General features: G+C 34.3%; 1 protein-coding gene across 1 annotated transcript in view; it reads right to left on the bottom strand.

Annotated features, from left to right (window-relative positions):
* LTN1 (listerin E3 ubiquitin protein ligase 1) overlaps positions 1-18909 on the bottom strand; it is a 76436-nt gene that overhangs the window by 43268 nt on the left and 14259 nt on the right. Inside the window, exons 7-19 of the mRNA XM_064579673.1 lie at positions 18055-18228; positions 17298-17488; positions 16435-16570; positions 14524-15333; positions 14083-14124; positions 11151-11340; positions 10449-10688; positions 9485-9638; positions 8547-8691; positions 7867-8053; positions 6145-6304; positions 4693-4797; positions 641-783 (exon numbers count right to left, since the gene is read on the bottom strand). Of these exons, the coding sequence (XP_064435743.1) occupies positions 641-783; positions 4693-4797; positions 6145-6304; positions 7867-8053; positions 8547-8691; positions 9485-9638; positions 10449-10688; positions 11151-11340; positions 14083-14124; positions 14524-15333; positions 16435-16570; positions 17298-17488; positions 18055-18228 (2677 nt within the window). The remainder of the gene's footprint in view (positions 1-640; positions 784-4692; positions 4798-6144; positions 6305-7866; positions 8054-8546; positions 8692-9484; positions 9639-10448; positions 10689-11150; positions 11341-14082; positions 14125-14523; positions 15334-16434; positions 16571-17297; positions 17489-18054; positions 18229-18909) is intronic.

Here is an 18909-nt window from a genome sequence, read left to right as displayed (position 1 = left end):
CAACTATATCCATATGCCCATCCCCAACTATAGCCATATGGAAAAATATCCTTCATCACCCAGTTAAATTTTTCTTGTGAAATCACCATTGATGCCTCAAAGCAGAGTAGGGAAACTCCTTTTCTGCTGCTCTGACACACAGGACATGTTTCTGATACATCGGTTATCACGATATAACTCTATGCCTGTCCTCTCTACCAAAGGAACTGCCAAAGAGCCATGTTCAGAAAGTGTTTATGAATAAACAAATGAACTAATAAGAGTACAGAGTGTCCAAAAAGGTTTAAAATACAACAAAAATTATTCTCTGTTACCTCTAGATGTTCAGTCATTGGTTGACTAGGGAGAAATTAAGCATAGCTAAAAATGCTATGGATGGAAATAAATAATGAAAGGACAGTTGAGGTTTTAATCTTCCCTTAAGGCTGTAGCATTTCTGTACTACAAAATGGTAACAGTCACTCTCCAACGACACTCATCCTATTGACTGCCAACTTGTTATGTAGCAAAAGTATAAACTAGGAATAAATCAGCTGCAATTCAATTTATCTCTGCTAGATTTGGATTTAGATATTAAGAACCACTTCTTTTATCTCAAGCAATAATTAAAGTAAAGAAATACTTATTATCAAGCACTAACCATTAGTACTGCAAAGATCTTCCTTAGTCCAGGCCAAAAGGGGAGGTATACATTGAGCAATGAATTCTTTCTTGTCTTCTTTTGACAAAAACGGACACAGACTTTGAATGGTATGCATATTACCTTCCGTTAGTGGGAAAAAACTGTTTAAAGAAAAGGAAAAGTATGAATTATATTTATCCTAAACATGCAGTGGTTTCAGAAAATTCCTTCAGAATATTCAAAAAGACTAATAATGCCACTATATAAAATACCTATAGAAAAAAAAGGAAACAATGAAGAGATTGAGAGTTGCTGGTTCTGGATGATGAAAGGCTTCTAGTTTTTAACATAAGCATATATAACTTCACCCCCATGTATAATTTTTAAAAATTATACAACAATATATGATGATTATGTTCTCTTTAAGAGTCAACTGATTCATTTAAACAGTACTAGTTGTGTCCTTTCTACGAATTGATATTCACAGATGTCATATATAGACTTGAATTTTATGTTTATGTATTTATGTTTTTATTATTAGTTTATGTGTTTATGTATTTACATAATAAGATCACTTTAAATATACTACTGTATTACTTTCCACTTACATTTTAGACCTTTCTACGTCAGAACATATGGATATAAATTACTTTCTATTTTAAAACTCCATAACTAAATTAAGAAAAAAAGAAAAATATTCCATACTATCATAATTTAACTATTCCCCTATTAGTGGGCATTGACGTTTTTCCCCAAATTTTGCTCTTACAAATAAAGTTGCAATAAATGTCTGGGAGCAAGGTATTATTCTGCATATGTGCAAATATAATACTATTTAAGCTAGATTCCTAGAAGTAGAATTACAAGAGCAAAGGATATGAATGTATTACATTTTGATAATTTCAAATTGCTTTCCTAAAAAGCACAATTTACACTTTCACCAAAAATGGACAAGTGTGACTGCACACTTAATGAATCTTCTTAGTTTCTAGAAAGATGGCAGATAAAATGTGCTTCTTTTAATTTGTATTTCTATCATTATTACTATGACAAATTCTTTCATTTTTCATTTTATAAATGAAATGACTACTGAACATTTCGTCTATGAATTACTTGTTAAAGTCCTTGACACATTTTTTAATTTGGATGGTTTTACTGATTAATAGAAGCTATTATGGATATTAAGTTTTTAATTTGTAAAAGTTTTCTCCCATTTCGTCACTTGTCTTTTAACCATTATTTACTGCATTTTTGTCATACAGAAGTTTTCTTTTTCTAAAAATTTTTAATTATGGGTAAAATACACATTAATTTAGCAAATTAACTATTTTAAGTGTACAGTTCAGTAGTGTTAAGTACATTCACACTGCTGTGTAAACCAATCTCTGGAAGTCTTTTCATTTCACAAAACTGGAACTCTACCCATTAAACAAGAACTCCCCATTTCCTCTCTCCTCAGGTCTTCACAACCACCATTCCACCTTCTGTCTCTATGAATTTGACTACTCTAAGTATCTCATATAAGCGGAATCATATAATATTTGTCATTTATGCCTGGTTTATTCCACTTAGCATAATGTCCTCAAGGCTTATCCATGTTATAACATGTGTCAGAATTTCCTTCCTTTTAAAAGCTGAATAATATTCCATTGTATGTGTATACCACATTTTTTGATTATCCATTCATTTATTGATGGGCCCTTACGTTGCTAGAAGTTTTCATTTTCACAAAATGAAATATCTATCATTTCTTTTACAGATTCTGAGTTTTTGTGCTTTGCTTAAGATCTTCCTCATAACAAGATTATATAGAGACTCTTATTTTCCCTTGATACTTTTATACAGATCTGTTTTACATTTTACATTTACATTTAGCTTTCATCTGGACTTCATTCTGGTGTATAACGTAAGAGAGGGGCACCTTGCTATTTTTTTCAAACATATCCGGTTTTCCTAACATCATGTATTATTGACTCATGCCTCTAATTTGACAGTTTCAAAAACTAAATCCTCATATCTGCATGGATTAGTTTTGGGATTCTATATCTTGATCCACTGATTTGTCTATTCACCAATTTAATACTGCTTAATTATTATATTGACAAGGCAAGTCCTTTCCACTTTTCTCTTTCAGAGATTTCCTACTGATTCTTTTTCTGCCCCCCTACCAACTCTTGAGCATTCTTCCTTGAAAGGCAGTTTGTCAAGTTTTTCAAAAAACATTGCTGGAATTTTGATTGAGATTACACTGCAATTAGATTGACACAACCATTTTTACAATTTATCTTCCCACCTTCTTTTGTAATCTTTACTAAAGTTTTATACTGTGTTTTTTTTTTGTTGTTAAATTATAGGTATAGTTTTGTTGTCATTTTGAATAGAATCTTTTTTCTTACGCCATTTTTAATATTGTTTGTTTGTTTATTTGGCAGAGAGACAGAGAAAGATAGCGAGAGCAGAAACACAAGCCAGGGGAGTGGGAGAGGGAGAAGCAGTCTTCTATTATTTACTTATTTGACAGAGAGACAGAGAGCGAGAGCAGAAACACAAGCAGGGGGAGTGGGAGAGGGAGAAGCAGGCTTCCCGCCGAGCAGGGAGCCTGATGAGGGGCTCTATCCCAGGACTCTGGGATCATGACCTGAGTTGAAGGCAGATGTCTAACGACTGAGCCACCCAGGCGTCCTATGCCATTTTTAATTATTACTACTGAATAAAAAAGTTTTTGATTTTTCTGCCAAGTGTAAATCCATCATTAGTAATTAGTTCTAATACTTCTCTAGTTAATTCCCTATTACTTTTATAATCAGAAAAAAATTAAATTATGCTAAATAAAAAAGCCAATGTCTAAAGATCATATGCTATATGATTTCATTTATATAACTTTCTTAAATGATAAAGAGAACAGATTGCTTGTTGCTGGAGATGAAAATGGGAGGAAGAGAGGTGGCCCTGGTTAAAAAAGGGTAACACAAGGGATCCTTACAATAAAGCTGTTCTGTCTCTTGGTCTGTGGTAGTGGTCAGACATGTGAATTACATAGAACACACACACAAATGAGTACACGTAAACTTAGTCAATGGATGGTATCGATGCCATTTTCCTGGTTGTGAAATTGTATTAAAGTTATGCAAAATGGTACCACTGAGGGAAACTGAATGAAGGGTATATGGAATCTCTTTGTATCATTTCTTACAATTGCATGTAAATCTATAACTACTTCAAAATAATAACTAATAAAACATTTCTAAATACGAAAAAATAGAAATTTAGTTTACAATTCTACTGTACCAGAACATATACATATCATTTCAGAATTCTTGGTAAATCAGAAAATTCGAAATGCCTCTTGGTAAATTTCAACTAAGTGTTTGAGTGTTCAGCTTCTCTAATATGACCAACTCCAGATCTCTAGTATGTCCAACCCCATAATCTATTTCTTTGTCTTAAGAACACATTTATCACATTTCTATAGTATTTTTCAACAGGATGATCCTTATTAAAGAGAAGAGTAAGTAACTTTTCCTATCACTTCCAAATAGCAAATAAAGTAATAGAAGAAAGATGTTAGGGAGGGGAAAAAGAAAGATTTCTACCAAAGAGATTTCTGGGGAAAAGAGAGCAAGTTAACAAAATGCTTTTTAAACCAAGTATAAAATTCCATAACAAAATATTATAAAGTTAAAAATACTTATAAAATAAGGTGTGTCCCGACCCTAAAACAACTGAAATTCTTTTAAAGTCTTTAATTCTCTCAGGGTGCCTCGGTGGCTCAGCTGAGGGGCTCCTGAGTGGCTCAGTTGGTTAAGCCTCTGCTTTCGGCTCAGGTCCTGGGATCAAGCCCCACGTCAGGCCCCCTGCTCAGCAGGGAGTCTGCTTCTCCCTCTCCCTCTATGTGTGCTCGCTCGCTCTCTCTCCCCCCACCAAATAAATAAAATCTTAAAAAAAAAGTCTTTAATACTCATTTCCTCATTTCTTAAACCTTGTTTCCTGATTGATTAGAGATTATTCATTAGTTGGGGTTGCCAAAGTGACCAAATACAACAAAGTACAAACATTTTAAATCAGAATACCCTTCTTTTCTCCTATAATGCCGTTTTACTTCATCAGATGAAACACTTTGGGAAAGGATCAACTTAGCAATAATTAGAGACCAAAGGGTGCCATTTTCCATGGATCTAAAAAAAGAAAAAGAAAAAATCCATTTTCAAAATGTTTAAGATTTTTAAAGACTGTTTGCCTGATTCCTTTTACAGAATTAAATAAATCACCTTGTGAGGGTATTAATTCACATAGGGATTTTGCCCCCAAACAACTGCCATTACTGAATGGACTGGAGGCTTAGCTTCCAACACTCCTGGTACTGAGCTCTCATCCCCAAACCCTGCAAATCCCAATAGGGGAGATTAGCCTTGAGGACCAGAGACTGCAGCTGGGAAAGGACATATTCCACAGGACACCAAGCCTGGTTAATGCTGAAGAACCAAGGAGGTATTAATATCAGCCGGGGAAAGTTCTGAGTGTTGAGTATGTGGACTGAGATTGCAGCGAAAGATGTACTCAGCCTGGGGCCCCTGATACCACAGAGCATACTCAAAACACTATTGGCTAGTGAGAAAAAGACAGAAGCAGTTCAACACAGTAATTTCAACAGGCTAAATATGTAACTGCTATAACCTGTATGACTGCTGTCATACCTACTTCCTCAACTAGGCGAGAGGGTTCTGTGGTTATAATCTTTTTTTAAAAAAATATTTTATTTATTTATTTGAGAGAGACAGAGATAGAGCACGAGCAGGAAGGAGGGGGAGAAGGAGACTCCCCACTGAGCAGGGAGTCTGATGCGGGGCTCCATCCCAGGACCCTGGGATCATGACCTGAGCCGAAGGCAGATGCTTAACCAACTAAGCCACCCAGGCGCCCCTGTGGTTATATTGTTAAGACACATCTGTAACAACATGCAAAGTAAAAGCTTAGATTTGAGAGTAGTGGAAGGATGGATCACAGATGACAAAACAACTTCTATAAGGTTTCTATTTCTTTCATTGTCATCTGTCCCATTCTTGAATGTATTTATGGATTTAAGAACGTAAGCAAAGTTCAAATATCTCCCCAGATGAGTAAATCGAGTACTTAGAATCCACAAAGTATTTATCATTAAGAATTGGGTTTAATTTAGGGGCACCTAGGTGGCTCAGTCGGTGAAGAACCTGCCTTCGTTGGGCTCTGGTCATGATCCCGGGATCCTGGGATCCATCCTGGAATCCTGGGATCCATCCTGGAATCAGGCTCTCCGCTCAGTGGAGAGTCTGCTTCTCCCTCTCCCTCTGCCCCTCCCCCTGCTTGTGCTTTCTCACTCTGTCTCAAATAATACATATTAAAAAAAAAAAGAAAAAGAATTGGGTTTAATTTAGACCAACCCTCTGACTGAAAGATTAGCACAATGTGAGCTTACATTTTACAGAAACAAAGCCAAAAATGAGTAAAATAATCATATAAAAATGGATGTTGAAAGGGATTCTTACCTGTTAAATAACAGCTGTAAAAGGCCAGAAGTATTACCAAGTCCACGTAAGTTATCATACGTAATATTCATCTTTTGAAGCATTTCACAAAATCCAGTTAGGAAAATAGGTGGATTGTCTAATTCCTCATACCACTGCAGTGAATAGAGCAGTTCTGCAACTATAGAATGGACGACACATCATCAAGTGTATTCTGTGAAGAGGTCTTCTATCACTTTCACTTCTGTGCCCCATTTTCTAATACTGCTATGCCCACCAGTCTCAAAATATCTATGAACTGATTTTCAAATCTGCTTTGAGATGTTCCATAATGAAACCTGAAAACATTTGATACAAAATAAGACTCTTCTCCCAAATCTTACTTGGTTCCTTTTCTGATTAGTTAAGAATGCAACTAGCCTAAGTTACCAGAAATACCGGAAGAATCTTCCTACTATTTTTGCCTCAAGTGGTAACAAGTTACTTACAGGACAAACCACTAATGGACCCAACACCTGAAATGAGAAGTTCAAGCCAATGTTAAGGAATGGGAAATACCATGATATAGTAAACAGGGCGTGGACTTCGGTGACAGACTGGTCTGGATTCAAATGAGCTGTACATACAGTTATCAATTAGAGTACGAAAATCTGCCTCAGGGAGTGCTGTGAGAATTCAATGACCAGTACCTATCACAAAACCTAGCACATCATAGTAGATTTTAATACATAATTAGTCACAACACTCTCTTATAAAGCCACGTATGGATTTTGGAGTCAGAAGACCTGAGACCTGGTTCAAAATCTAATCCTATCCCTTCCAAGCTAAGTAACTTTAATCAAGTCAAGATAAGAAAACAACAAGGTGAGGAAAACAACAATAATAATATCTGATAGGGTTGATAAGAAGATTAAATACATAATGTTGTCAGTTTGTAATTAGTAACACAATTAACAAAAACAAATATTACAAAGATCATTACTCCAATTTCCAGTTTTGTTTTTGGACAGATTCACTCTATGGGCAATGTAAACTGCAGCCTAATCTCCTTGCCCTTAACTGCCTGTGGAGCTGCTAGTCAGAAGAGGGGTTCCAGCTTTCTTCCCCAGGGCATATGTTCTCTTCTACTACTAACTATTCTACAGCTGAAGGCTTACAAACAAGACTGACAGAGAAATTATGCAAATCCTCTGTACCTTTAATACCATTTTGTATAGGTCACTCTGCTTCCTACAATTCTACACCATTTCCTAGAATGGGAGAATTTTTTGTTTGAATTTTTACTAGTCTTTTTGTTCAGGTAAACTGTTAACCTGCCACAGGGTATTTAATGTGTGTGTGTGTGTGTGTGTGTGTGTATACATACATCCCTCTGAACACAAAGGTTTGGTGGTTCAAAAACTGAAAATTCAGAATCCTTGATGAAACGTTAGACTCACTTAACCATTTTCTTTAAGGATATATGCCATAGGATCTACCTGTATCAATGTCTTGCCAGCTTAAGTAACGGATCTTATACCAAATTCTGCTCTATTGCTAATAAGATTATAGCAAGATTTCAGTATGTTTCCATCCAATTTGCAATTTACCATTCACCACTCAAGTAACTTCAAGTTTCTCATCACTAAAACAGCTAATAGGAATGGAAGATTCTTATCGAAATTGCAGGTTAATCAAAATTCTTTCAAAATTATAATTATTTCAAAACATTTCTATTATATCTGAATGCTCATATATACTTACTTATTTTCTCAAGCTCATTATTTTCTAGGACTATTTCCTTTTTCAGTGCAACTAATATCATTTTGCTCAATAATGCTGAAGTACACAAATGGCTGGGAAGTTTCTTTGTATCTTGTTCTTTAAAATCTGTTTTGAAACACTCATAATTCAAACTCAATCTTCCTTCTAAAAGAGGTCTGTGCAACCACTGTAAAAAGAATACATTAAATTATATACAAAATCATTAGATATTCTAAATTATTTACTACCTATGCAGTTAAGACAGGGAACAAAAATGAAATTATTAGAATATCTTCAAAATGTTATTAGAATAACTTCAAAAATGAAGTTATTACTAGTTTATTAGTAAAATCACAGAAGCCTAGAAGTTTGGGTTTTACTTTAAGAAATTATCAACATGTGTATTTAAGACTCCTTCAGGACAAAACTAGGTCTAATTCACCTTGTACCATGGCAACTGCCATTGTCTTACAAACAACAAACATACAATATATGAGCATTCAGAGATGTAAAGGCAAAGCAGTATACTCATTTCATTTACCTTTTTTCTCCCCAGAAAAAAAAACAGAAGATAGTCATTTTGTTTACTTTTTTCTTCCCCAGAATAAAATAAAAATGTTTAAGATTGCACAAAGTCCAAAGTTCAGAATAAGATAAGCACTGTCCAATCTCAAACATACCTGCATAGGAAGAGACTGTCTCATCTTTTCCCATTCACTGTTGCTTGGCATTACACTTCCAATATACACTCCCAGAAGATTAGTATCTTCACTTTCTAGAAGCGTATTTAGCAAGTCATCAACAGCAGACAAGAGGACTTGAAGACTGAAAATAATGCAAACAACGTAACTATTACAGTTATGCTATGACTAACTTAACACCCCCGTACACATTAAATACCCTGTGGCAGGTTAACAATTTACCTGAACAAAAAGACTAGTAAAAATGAAGCTAAGCAACTCCTCTACCCTATATCCAAAATACACACAGCCAAATTGTGGATTTAATCCAACATTTATGATCTGAAATTGAGTGCTGCTTCTATCTCAGAATGAATGGAACTTGACCTATTTCAGATCAGATATTTCTGAAATACAGCTACCTTATTGTATGAAAAAAACCATGACGTTCAGCAAAATATATGACCCAACCCTAACAGCCTCTGGATGCATTCTCTTGGTTTTCACTTTTACATATGGATTTAGGCATGAGGTATGAAATATATTTGCAATTCAACACCTTTAAGCAGTGGCTACCTGGCCCCCAAAATAAACAATGAAGAATAATCACTATGTGTGGTGGCCATGAGGGGTCATGGTTATAATCCACACCAGCCCACAAGACACAGGATGGCACCACCATCACATCACTGAGCATAAATTAGGAGTCCAGCAGATATGCTAAGACAAATCACTCTTCATTTAATGGAATTTAAATGAATGATCATTAAAACAAATTCCTTTTGGAAAAATCTTTTTGTCTGGATCTTCTCTTCGAGTCCTATAGATTTCTTATATAACAAATCATTTTCCATAGTCATTCACACTAATCATGGGCTCTTATTTAAAGACAGTGATCAGGTATTAAAGACAGAGCAAATGAGCATAAAAAATGTTACCTTCTGATATCCAAAGATGAAGACTGAACTTGGTTCTTCAGCCACAGAGCAGACAAACATAGGAAGGTACTCTGTTTATATGTATTGCCAGTTTGGTGGATCAATAAATTCACACCACAGAGCCAAGTATTTTTCAGTTTACAGATAAGAAAGTCTAAAATCAAGATGTCAACAGTAATTTGTAATCCCTATGAAGCAACTATAATCAGTACAAAATGTCTGAAATAACTCAATGTAGACTTAAGATTTTTAAGATACTGCTAAAAAAGGAGAACATAAAATTTTGCCAAAACAAAATAATGGTCATAAATGTGCAATAATACAAGCTAGCTCATGCCATGTAAATACAAACATGTTAAGATTTTTTAAGTTAGCTTTCTTCTGCTCTGAATTTATTTATAAGAGCACTGTCCTTTTGGAGATGTGAAAAATATTATACCTTTTCCAAATAGAGAAGTTAGTATAAAAGGGAGGAAGGGTATCAATACTAGTATTTTTTAACATTCCTTTCAAAATTAAGTCTTGATTAATACATAAGGCAATATAGTCCTTAAAAAGGCAATCTCAATTTCATTTCGATATATACCAACAGTGAGGAAGAGAAGGAGATATTAATTACCCGCTCCCCCTTCCCCCCGTTAATGAATGTGGAGATTGAGGCATCAAGAAATTAAGCAACTTGCCAAACCACAGCCACTGAGTGAAGGGGTTAAGATTCCAACTCATCTATCATGGCCCCTTCTAAAACTGTGTCATTGGTATCAAGAAAGAATTTAGACATAATGTCTACAGACATCTTTAACTTGGTTTCTAAAGCTCAAAGTGTTTAAGATTTGTAGCCCTTTACTCAAAATGCCTTCAACTTTCAAGTACATTATGATTCATTTAATAAAGCCTGGGCACTTACACTATGAAGGTCAGAGCCGGAGATTCCCAACAAAACATTTGAGCAGTAAGCTATTACCTGGCAAATGTGTTTTTTCTTTGCTCTGAGCACATAACTGAAAGAGAGTTAATAATAAGTCTTCAGATGATGGCATTAGCAAACATCCTTTTGCTGAGTTGAAATAGTTATAGGCCACATCACAGATAAAAGACACTGACGAGTCATTATTTTCAGCTTCTGACAATTCCTTTGCTTTGGATAAAGTTTCATGAAGTTTAACGATAATTCTTTCAACATATACTTCTCCAATCAAGTAATCTAGAGAAAAAAAGTTCACAGAGACAAAAAATTTTAAAAATATTAACAGTGTGTTTTTTATTACCTTACTTCGGGTCAACAACCACTTAAATCTTTCTGTGTATTAAAAAAAAATGTAGTAGACAAAAGAAAATTATATCAATAAATCAATCTGATCTCTCACACATAAAAGCCCTAATGTAAAAAAACAATTTTAAAGTAAAAAAAAAAGCAATGCTCTATAAAATTAGTGAACAGCTTTGCTATTCAAAACCCTTTAGAATATAAAACTAAAAATATTACAATGTCTTCCAAGTCATGCTAAAAAGATTAACAAACATTTAGGGTGCTTATAAGATTAAAATATCTGAATGAACTCTTGTTATTCTTAATCAATTACATGCAAACTTTGCAATATGGAATCCCCCCCAAAAGCAAAAGATTTTTTTCCTACTAAAAAACAAAAGCCATATTTTTGCCTACCATTTTTAATGTGTTGGGATAATACCAAGCTTAGAAGAGCCCATCTTTCTGAGAAGTAAGATTCAGAAGGTACTGAGGATTCCAAGTCCTTATTACAAAGATGATCTGCCAAGGTTACCAATTTCTCTCCAATGATTTCTCCTTTTAGCCAAGGAGTTACTAAAGCATGTTTATCTGAACTAGAACATGCCTAAAACCATAAAATCAAAGCAAAGATTAGAAGCAAGATCAAAAAGTATATCTACCTAAAATATTACTTGTACCATATTACCTCCCTTCATCATCATGGCCCCAACACTACCCCCACTCTTCCTCAAGTTCTAAGAAGGCTGGTATTGTCCCTCTTCCCCACTAAGCCTTGCTTATGTACACTTTCATGCTTTACTCACGCTATCTTCCCAACCACAAATACTTCCCCTCTTCTTTACTTATCAAAATCCCATCCATTCTCTCAGAATTGTTACAAAGCCCACCTGCTTTACGAAATCTTCCCCAACCACTCCAGTCCATACTCATCACTGCTTTTCTCTGAATTTCTAAAGCACTTACTGGATTGTATTATTATTTATAATGTTTCATCTGTGTATGTCTTGTTTCCAATGGGATTGTAAGTTCCTTGAGAGTAGAGACTGTCTTAAACTTCTTTGATACCTGCTATCAACACTGCAGATATGTTCAATGAATAATGAATGGATGAACTTTGAAGACAGATTTTAAAATGCTCTATATTTTAAATTTCTGTTCATTAATTTTACTAAAATTAAAGAACAACCATTATTTAATAGTTGTAAGTTACTTCAATATGAACAATGGGCCTTATTATTTCCCTTAATTCTCTGCAATAGTAACTGAGGCCAGATATCTAACAGCAACTGGTTTATTTTCATGGAGTGGGGAAGCAAGGAAAAAAAAAACTGTAAATCCACCCCCAAAAGCATGCTGATCCATGTTTCCAGAGCTTCTTTTGCTTTAGGGCTGACAAGAAAGGAATTTGCAACTTGGTTCATTTCAAAGCAATCTGGAAAAAAAAAAAAAATCCAAGTGCGGATTGGGTGGTGCCTAAAAAACTGTTTATCCTCTTATTTAAGAAACTGTAGGTAACCAGGACTTTTATTTTAGCCCAAGCTTTACCACTATTCTGGCTTTATGACCTTGGACAAATCTCTTAACCAACCTGGGCCTCTTTCCTCATTTTAGAAATGAAGATTAACCTAGAAAATCTCAAAAGTCCTTTTCTGGTTACAAAATTCAGGTTTGTTTTTAAAGAAGCTGACTTTATAACTCTGATCATAAAGTATAAAGTTGCATAAAAACAAGAAAAACTAGAGTCTATATAGCTATAATATTGGCTTTCCTAACACAGTTTACTAAATAAAACTGATCTATTTTAAAGAATCCAGGAAATAAACTTCTAAATGTCTCTCAAGTTAGCAAGACATGAAGTACAATACTTAATGTTTTAACCAATCTACAGAAAGAACCTGACCAGCTTTAAGGAGGAGTGAAGAGACCAGTTAGTCATGGAAGTGTAAGAGGCAAACACACCCGTAACTTCTAAACTCTACCCAGGAAGAGCATAGTCTTCCAAATGGATATGAGTATTTGAGTTACCTGGCAAGTACATTCCTAAGTTAAAAATGGGTATTAGTCTTCTCTTATCAAATTATTAACTCCTTTTGCTCTGATTCTAGACTTACCAAGTAGCTTTCTGATAATTTGGCTTTTCATGTACCCTGTCTATAGAAAGAGAAGGTACTGGATAAACTAATGAAATATTGATAAGTTATATTTCTCATTGAAAAACAGTAAATTAATATTCTGTATTTATTCTGTAAAAAGAAACTATTAGGGGAAATAGGGAGTTACTATTTAATGGGCATAGAGTTTCAGTTTTCCAAGATAAATTCTGGAGACTGGTTCACAATACTATGAATATCCTTAACACTACTGAACTGTAAACGCAGAAATAGTTGAGATAGCAAATTTTGTTATGGGGCTTTTACCATAATTTAAAATAAAGATACGAAAAAAAAAAACCTTAAATTAAAAAGTAAATTAAAAAGTTATCTGTGTAAAATTTAAAAATAATAAAAAATGCTAAAATAAAAATTTTAGGTAACTAGTCTAAACATTTCTATGGTTGAAAAGTATTGCATCGGGCGCCTGGGTGGCTCAGTTGGTTAAGCGACTGCCTTCGGCTCAGGTCATGATCCTGGAGTCCCTGGATCGAGTCCCGCATTGGGCTCCCTGCTCAGCAGGGAGTCTGCTTCTCCCTCTGACCCTCCCCCCTCTCATGTGCTCTCTCTCATTCTCTCTCTCTCAAATAAATAAATAAAATCTTTAAAAAAAAAAAAAGAAAAGTATTGCATCATTTACATCTTTATTAGGATAAAACACTTAAGCCATTTTTAAAACTTCTAAATTGCTTAGGTTCCTTGATTTCTTTTCATTATTTCTATCACTAATTTTATTTAGTCAAGTGGCAATCAGACAAAGCCTGGAGGATCTTAATTTGCCTGTATAGTATTCCAGAGTAGGACAAACTTAATTTCTTGAAGTGTTCTAGCCAAAGCTAAAACCACTCAATCCATTTCTATAGAAGAAAAGGTAACTAGGATAAGGGTAGAAACCTATAGTCTTAATTTAAAGGTAATCAAATGTTTAACTCTCCCTTTGTTACCTGCTAGGGGAGAAACACTGGATTTTCCAGAGCCTAGTCCCTCTTTGCTGATATTCCTAACCAGAAAAATAATACTAAAGAAAGGCAAACAACAAAAGCTTTCCCAATTATGGGAAGAAAGTTATGATAAGAAGGAAGTTCTCTAACAGAGACACCTGACTACATACCTGCATGTGAATAGGATTGGTTTTAATTTTTCTATACCCATAAATACAAAAAAGGAGAAAAAGAAAAAAAAAATCCCTAAGATACCTTTTCAATGACCTGAAGAATAGAATTCCATTTCAGATCCCCCTGAAAGAGGAAAAAGAATTAGAAATAATCTGCTAGAAGGAATGAAGTCGCTATGTAATCACTACAAAACTAAAACTTTTTTAGCTACTCCAACTTTAAAAAGTATAGACTAAAAAACTTTGCCTTTTATTACCAAGCATTTGTCATCTTACCATTCTTACTGAACACATACCCGTAAGTCTCATACACCTCCCCATCACAATCAAGGATATATTGCTTGTGCTCGCTTTGGCAGCACATATACTAAAATTGGAAAGAATATATTGCTCTTCTTTAAACAGATATTCACAGCCAAGAAACCACCCAAGAATAACCTCCATGCAGGTCTCATTCTATTTGTCAATAATTAGTGTGGCAATGTAAACCATTATAGTTTAAAGAGATACACAAGAACAATACCTCAATGAGATCATCCAAGACATATTTTCTTTCCATATTATTGTCACAGCAATGGAGGGCACTGTACAAAATGTCCACCAAGAAACCAGCTTCCTTCCTTGGATCTTCATTTAGCCAACCAATCAGTTTCTGGTATAAAAACCGCACTGCAGGATTTTTTTGTGCAAGTCTGGCTATTTCAAGAGGTTTAGCTTTGACAATACTCCATTTTTCATCACCTAACAATATTTTAAATACCTGGGTTGAAGAGAAAGAACTAAGCAGAGTAGAAAGGAACCTTAGATGTTGCTCCGACTTTTGCTCATTGACATAATTAAAACTCATCATTGCTAGTTTACAGACCAAGTCTTCCAAAGGTTTCTTCCTTAGCGGCGATATAAGGTCTGAACAATTATGAGTGAGAGAAGGTTCAGTCATTAATTCAGAGCCTTCACTGTTCTCGCCTTCTGAGGAGACACATTTTTCATTCTCTTTATTACTTTCTGGTAGCTCATCAGTAAATCTAACCTTACCAACTTTTTTTTTATTTGACTTCAGTGAGCCCTTTGGCTTCTGAAGGACCTGTAGCAGGTTAGATACACCTGACACGGATTTCACATCAGCTTCTGGCTCATTGATTTTCTCCACACAGATCTCTGAGAGTCTTTCCCAAAAATTTAGTAGCACTTTGTCCAAACTGTGAGCTGTTTTATCATCTTTTTCCACATTTGCTTTGGTTTCCCAGGAACTTAAAGTTTCTGCTAAATGGTTAAACAGCTGCCCATCTTGCAATCTTGGGTCTTTGAGGACGGCATCAATAAAAGGAATCAACTAAAAGAGAAGGTAGAAATAGAAAAGTTCAGTTTTCAGGAGCAATATAATTTAAACAAGGTATTTGTAAAAAAAACAAGTAAAATTAAATAAACAAGGGCGGGGGGGGGGCGCCTGGGTGGCTCAGTCCTTAAGCAGCCCCCGACTCTTGATTTCGGCACAGGTCATGATCTCAAGGTCTTGAGATCAAGCCCCGAGTCAGGCTCTGAGCTGGGCATGGAGCCAGCTTAAGATTCTCTCTAAACCTCTCCCTCTGCCCCTCCTCCCACTTGCTTGCTTGCTCTCTCTCAAAATTAAAAAAAATAAATAAACAAGGTATTTGTAAAATATTATAAAATTCCATATTTAATAACTGAAAAACATTGATTTTTTTCCCCCTCAAAACTCTGAAGAGTTAACTTGAAGATCATTTTCATATCATACAAAGAGGTTAACAATTTCGCTGCATTCCCCCTAAATTACTTTTTATGATATAATTAATCAAGATTATTGGTCATTAACAAATAATATAGTCTTCTTTGCATTTTCTGAACTTATTCAAGTTTTTTACTTTTTTCTAAATCAATATGAAAGACATACAGGACCCATAGAGTTCAGAACGCTTTTTCTTAAATTACAAAGAGAAGTTAACGGAGACCTCAACCAGGATCTACGCTTATATAATTTCATTAATTTCCTAACATAAGGAACCATATTCCAGAACTTGCTCTCATCACTGGCTCTAAAAGCCAAGCACAACTGTTCACAAAAGGATAAATGTTGTTAAATATTTTAGAAGTAACAAATTATTGCATAATTTACACTTAATATAAAAGACCACAAATAGCAACTTTGAAACTATGTTTTGTGTTACAACTCTACAATAAACAGGGTTTGCACATCCAGAGACTAATTAGTACTCAAGAATTATGGTATTATTCTGGCAACAAACAATATAGAATTTTTATTTAGTTGGTCAGCAATACACGTTACTCAATTTGTAAATAATAAAAAATGAAATCTATATGAAGGCTAATTAATAAAAATGGCAACAAGATACAATGGGCTTGATTCTTTATAGTCAGTGTGCAAAGGCACTGATGATTTTTACATTATAAGTACCTGGTCATTGATGAGCATCTCTTCAATTTCTTCCTCACCTAAGTTGTGTTGCATTATAAAACGTAAGCATTCAAAAAAAGCTGATATTACTGCTGAGCACTCTGAAAAGCTGGTTTTTATTCTTTCTGTTGACAGCCTAAGAAATAATAAATAACTATGGCTTACTCTTTCACAAAAAAGAAAATAAGCAACTCAGAAACACCTAAATAAAGACATGGATAAGGCATCATACCAAAAGAAGAGAACTTTTTACAGTAAAATTCTTAAACTAAAAACTCAGAACAATAGGAACTTGAAGAAGTGTGAAAAAAGCATATTTTCAAATATGTCAACAAAAGAGAATACATGTCTATTTTCTATTCAGGAACAAATCCATCTGAAATTTTAAAGAGAGGACTTAAATAAAGATAATAATGTAGTAAAAAATAATTTTGTAATCATTAATAAAACTGAGTATCTTTTTTAAGTTCAACAATTACACTAAGAAATGATTTTTTTAAATTATGACTTTAAAAACAGCTATCATATTTAAGTTTATGGAAGTTACAAACTCTTCAGTGGTTCATTTTTTCCATTTGGGCATTTGTATTTATCAACATAACAAAAAATGACATTTGAAAAATGGTCTATTTCCATCTAAGGCCTTACCATATTCATTGCACTTTCTATTGTGTACTACAACTGAAGCCTTGAAAGTACCCAAGAAAAGGATTCCAATTGTAATTCTCTGAAAACTCTAAAAGTGCTTAATGAACAGCAAAACAATTTGGAGAAATTTAAATCAGACAATAACGAGTATGTCATCCTACCCATATATGCAAACAAGAAAAATCTCTTGTGATCAAGAAATTTAAACTCCTTACCCTGCAACTACAGAGGTGAGGAAATTTTTGAAGAAATCCAACTTTGGATCTGTAATGGTCTGAGGGAGTTTGCTGATAAATGGCAAAAGATAAGGATATATGACAGTAGCCAGACCCCGACCACCTTCACGGATCACAGCTGACAGCTTCGGAAACACACTTTTTTTTGCATTTACATGAAGCCAACAGTCCTAACAAAGGAAAGATTATAATAACAATTAGAGATCATAAAATACTCTTCCCAATTAAGAGACATATAAGCTCTCAAAAGTAATAATCATGCATTCTACCTAGAGAGGTTAAAATCTCTCATCACTAAAACTAAATTTAAACTAAAACTCAGAAACTTTAATAAATTTATTACATATAGTAATCATACGTGCTTAACACATAATTGATCAGAAATAATTAACTTAAAAGACTTCTACAAAAGCTGCTTTGTAAAAGGGACAGCAATATTCAATCTTAAATAAAAGATTCAGATATACTGACTGCACTGGACCACATAAGGTTTAAAGAATAATTGATACTGGCTAAACTAAAAGTACAATAAAAACTCTATGCCATTTTATAGTCAGTTTAAGATTTATACCAAGTTTTGGATTAAGTATTTTATTTCTAAGAAAATATTTTTTTCCAGTAAGTTTTAGATAGTATAATCTGATAGGCTCTCTCTCACATCATATCTAAGGCTTCTAAAATACAAACTAAGAAGACAAATACTCCCCGATGTACTGGATGTACCTCTCTTACACACCTCAATAGTTGTAAGTGTATACAGTACAGCTTCCCAGAGAGCTGGGCACACAATGGGGTCACTGTCATCAATGCTAAGTAGAACAGATGGGCTCACTTTGGATGCTTCCTCTTTCATCAACTGTGGAATACGCTGGCACAAAGCAGAAACTAACTCAAAATAAGCTGAGCGGATCTAAAACAAAAAAGGAAAAGCTGGATTAAATTAAAGCCTAGTAGAGCTACGATGAAATTTTTATTTAATAGCTTAATTGTTTATTCATACTAACCCTCCCATTAATAAAACTAAAAAGCCTAGAAAAAACATTTTAAAATCTTGCGTAGAGTATGTGGGCTGAAAGGACATTAGGAATTACCACATAAAAGTGAAGGCAGAAAGAATTCAACTTTCTATTTCTTTGGCTGAAGCCAGATCCTCTCTAGTGGCTGAGGTCTTCAGTTGGGGCCTCAAATTATTCCTATTGATGCACTAGGCTACTAGGCCGCACAAAGTTAAATACAACCAACCAAACAAAAACTAAGAAACCATCAGCCACTATCAGCAGAAACAAAAGATGACACAGAGATCTGAGACTTTAAATCTTTGAATTATCAGTTACAAATTCCTTATCAACAATTCTTATTATATTTAAAGAAGCAAAAGTTTAAAGAAATCTGAAAGGAAAAGGATCTCAGAAAAAGCACAGCAGATGTGAAAAAGAATGAAACACAATTCCTAAACTAAAAATAAACAGGCAGAAAGAAAGATAGATACATGATAGATAGATTAGAACTCAATTCACAGTTTAAGAACAGATCATGAGAAATAAAAAAATTATCCACCAAGTAGCATGGGAAGACAAAAAAGATGAAAAAC

Source organism: Mirounga angustirostris, unplaced genomic scaffold (assembly GCF_029215605.1).
Source record: "Mirounga angustirostris isolate CCGP_5_RB_7025 unplaced genomic scaffold, mMirAng1.0.hap1 SCAF_1, whole genome shotgun sequence".
Classification (NCBI taxonomy): domain Eukaryota; kingdom Metazoa; phylum Chordata; class Mammalia; order Carnivora; family Phocidae; genus Mirounga; species Mirounga angustirostris.
Note: the sequence above shows the minus strand (reverse complement) of the source record. Positions and strands in the feature narration are given on the sequence as shown.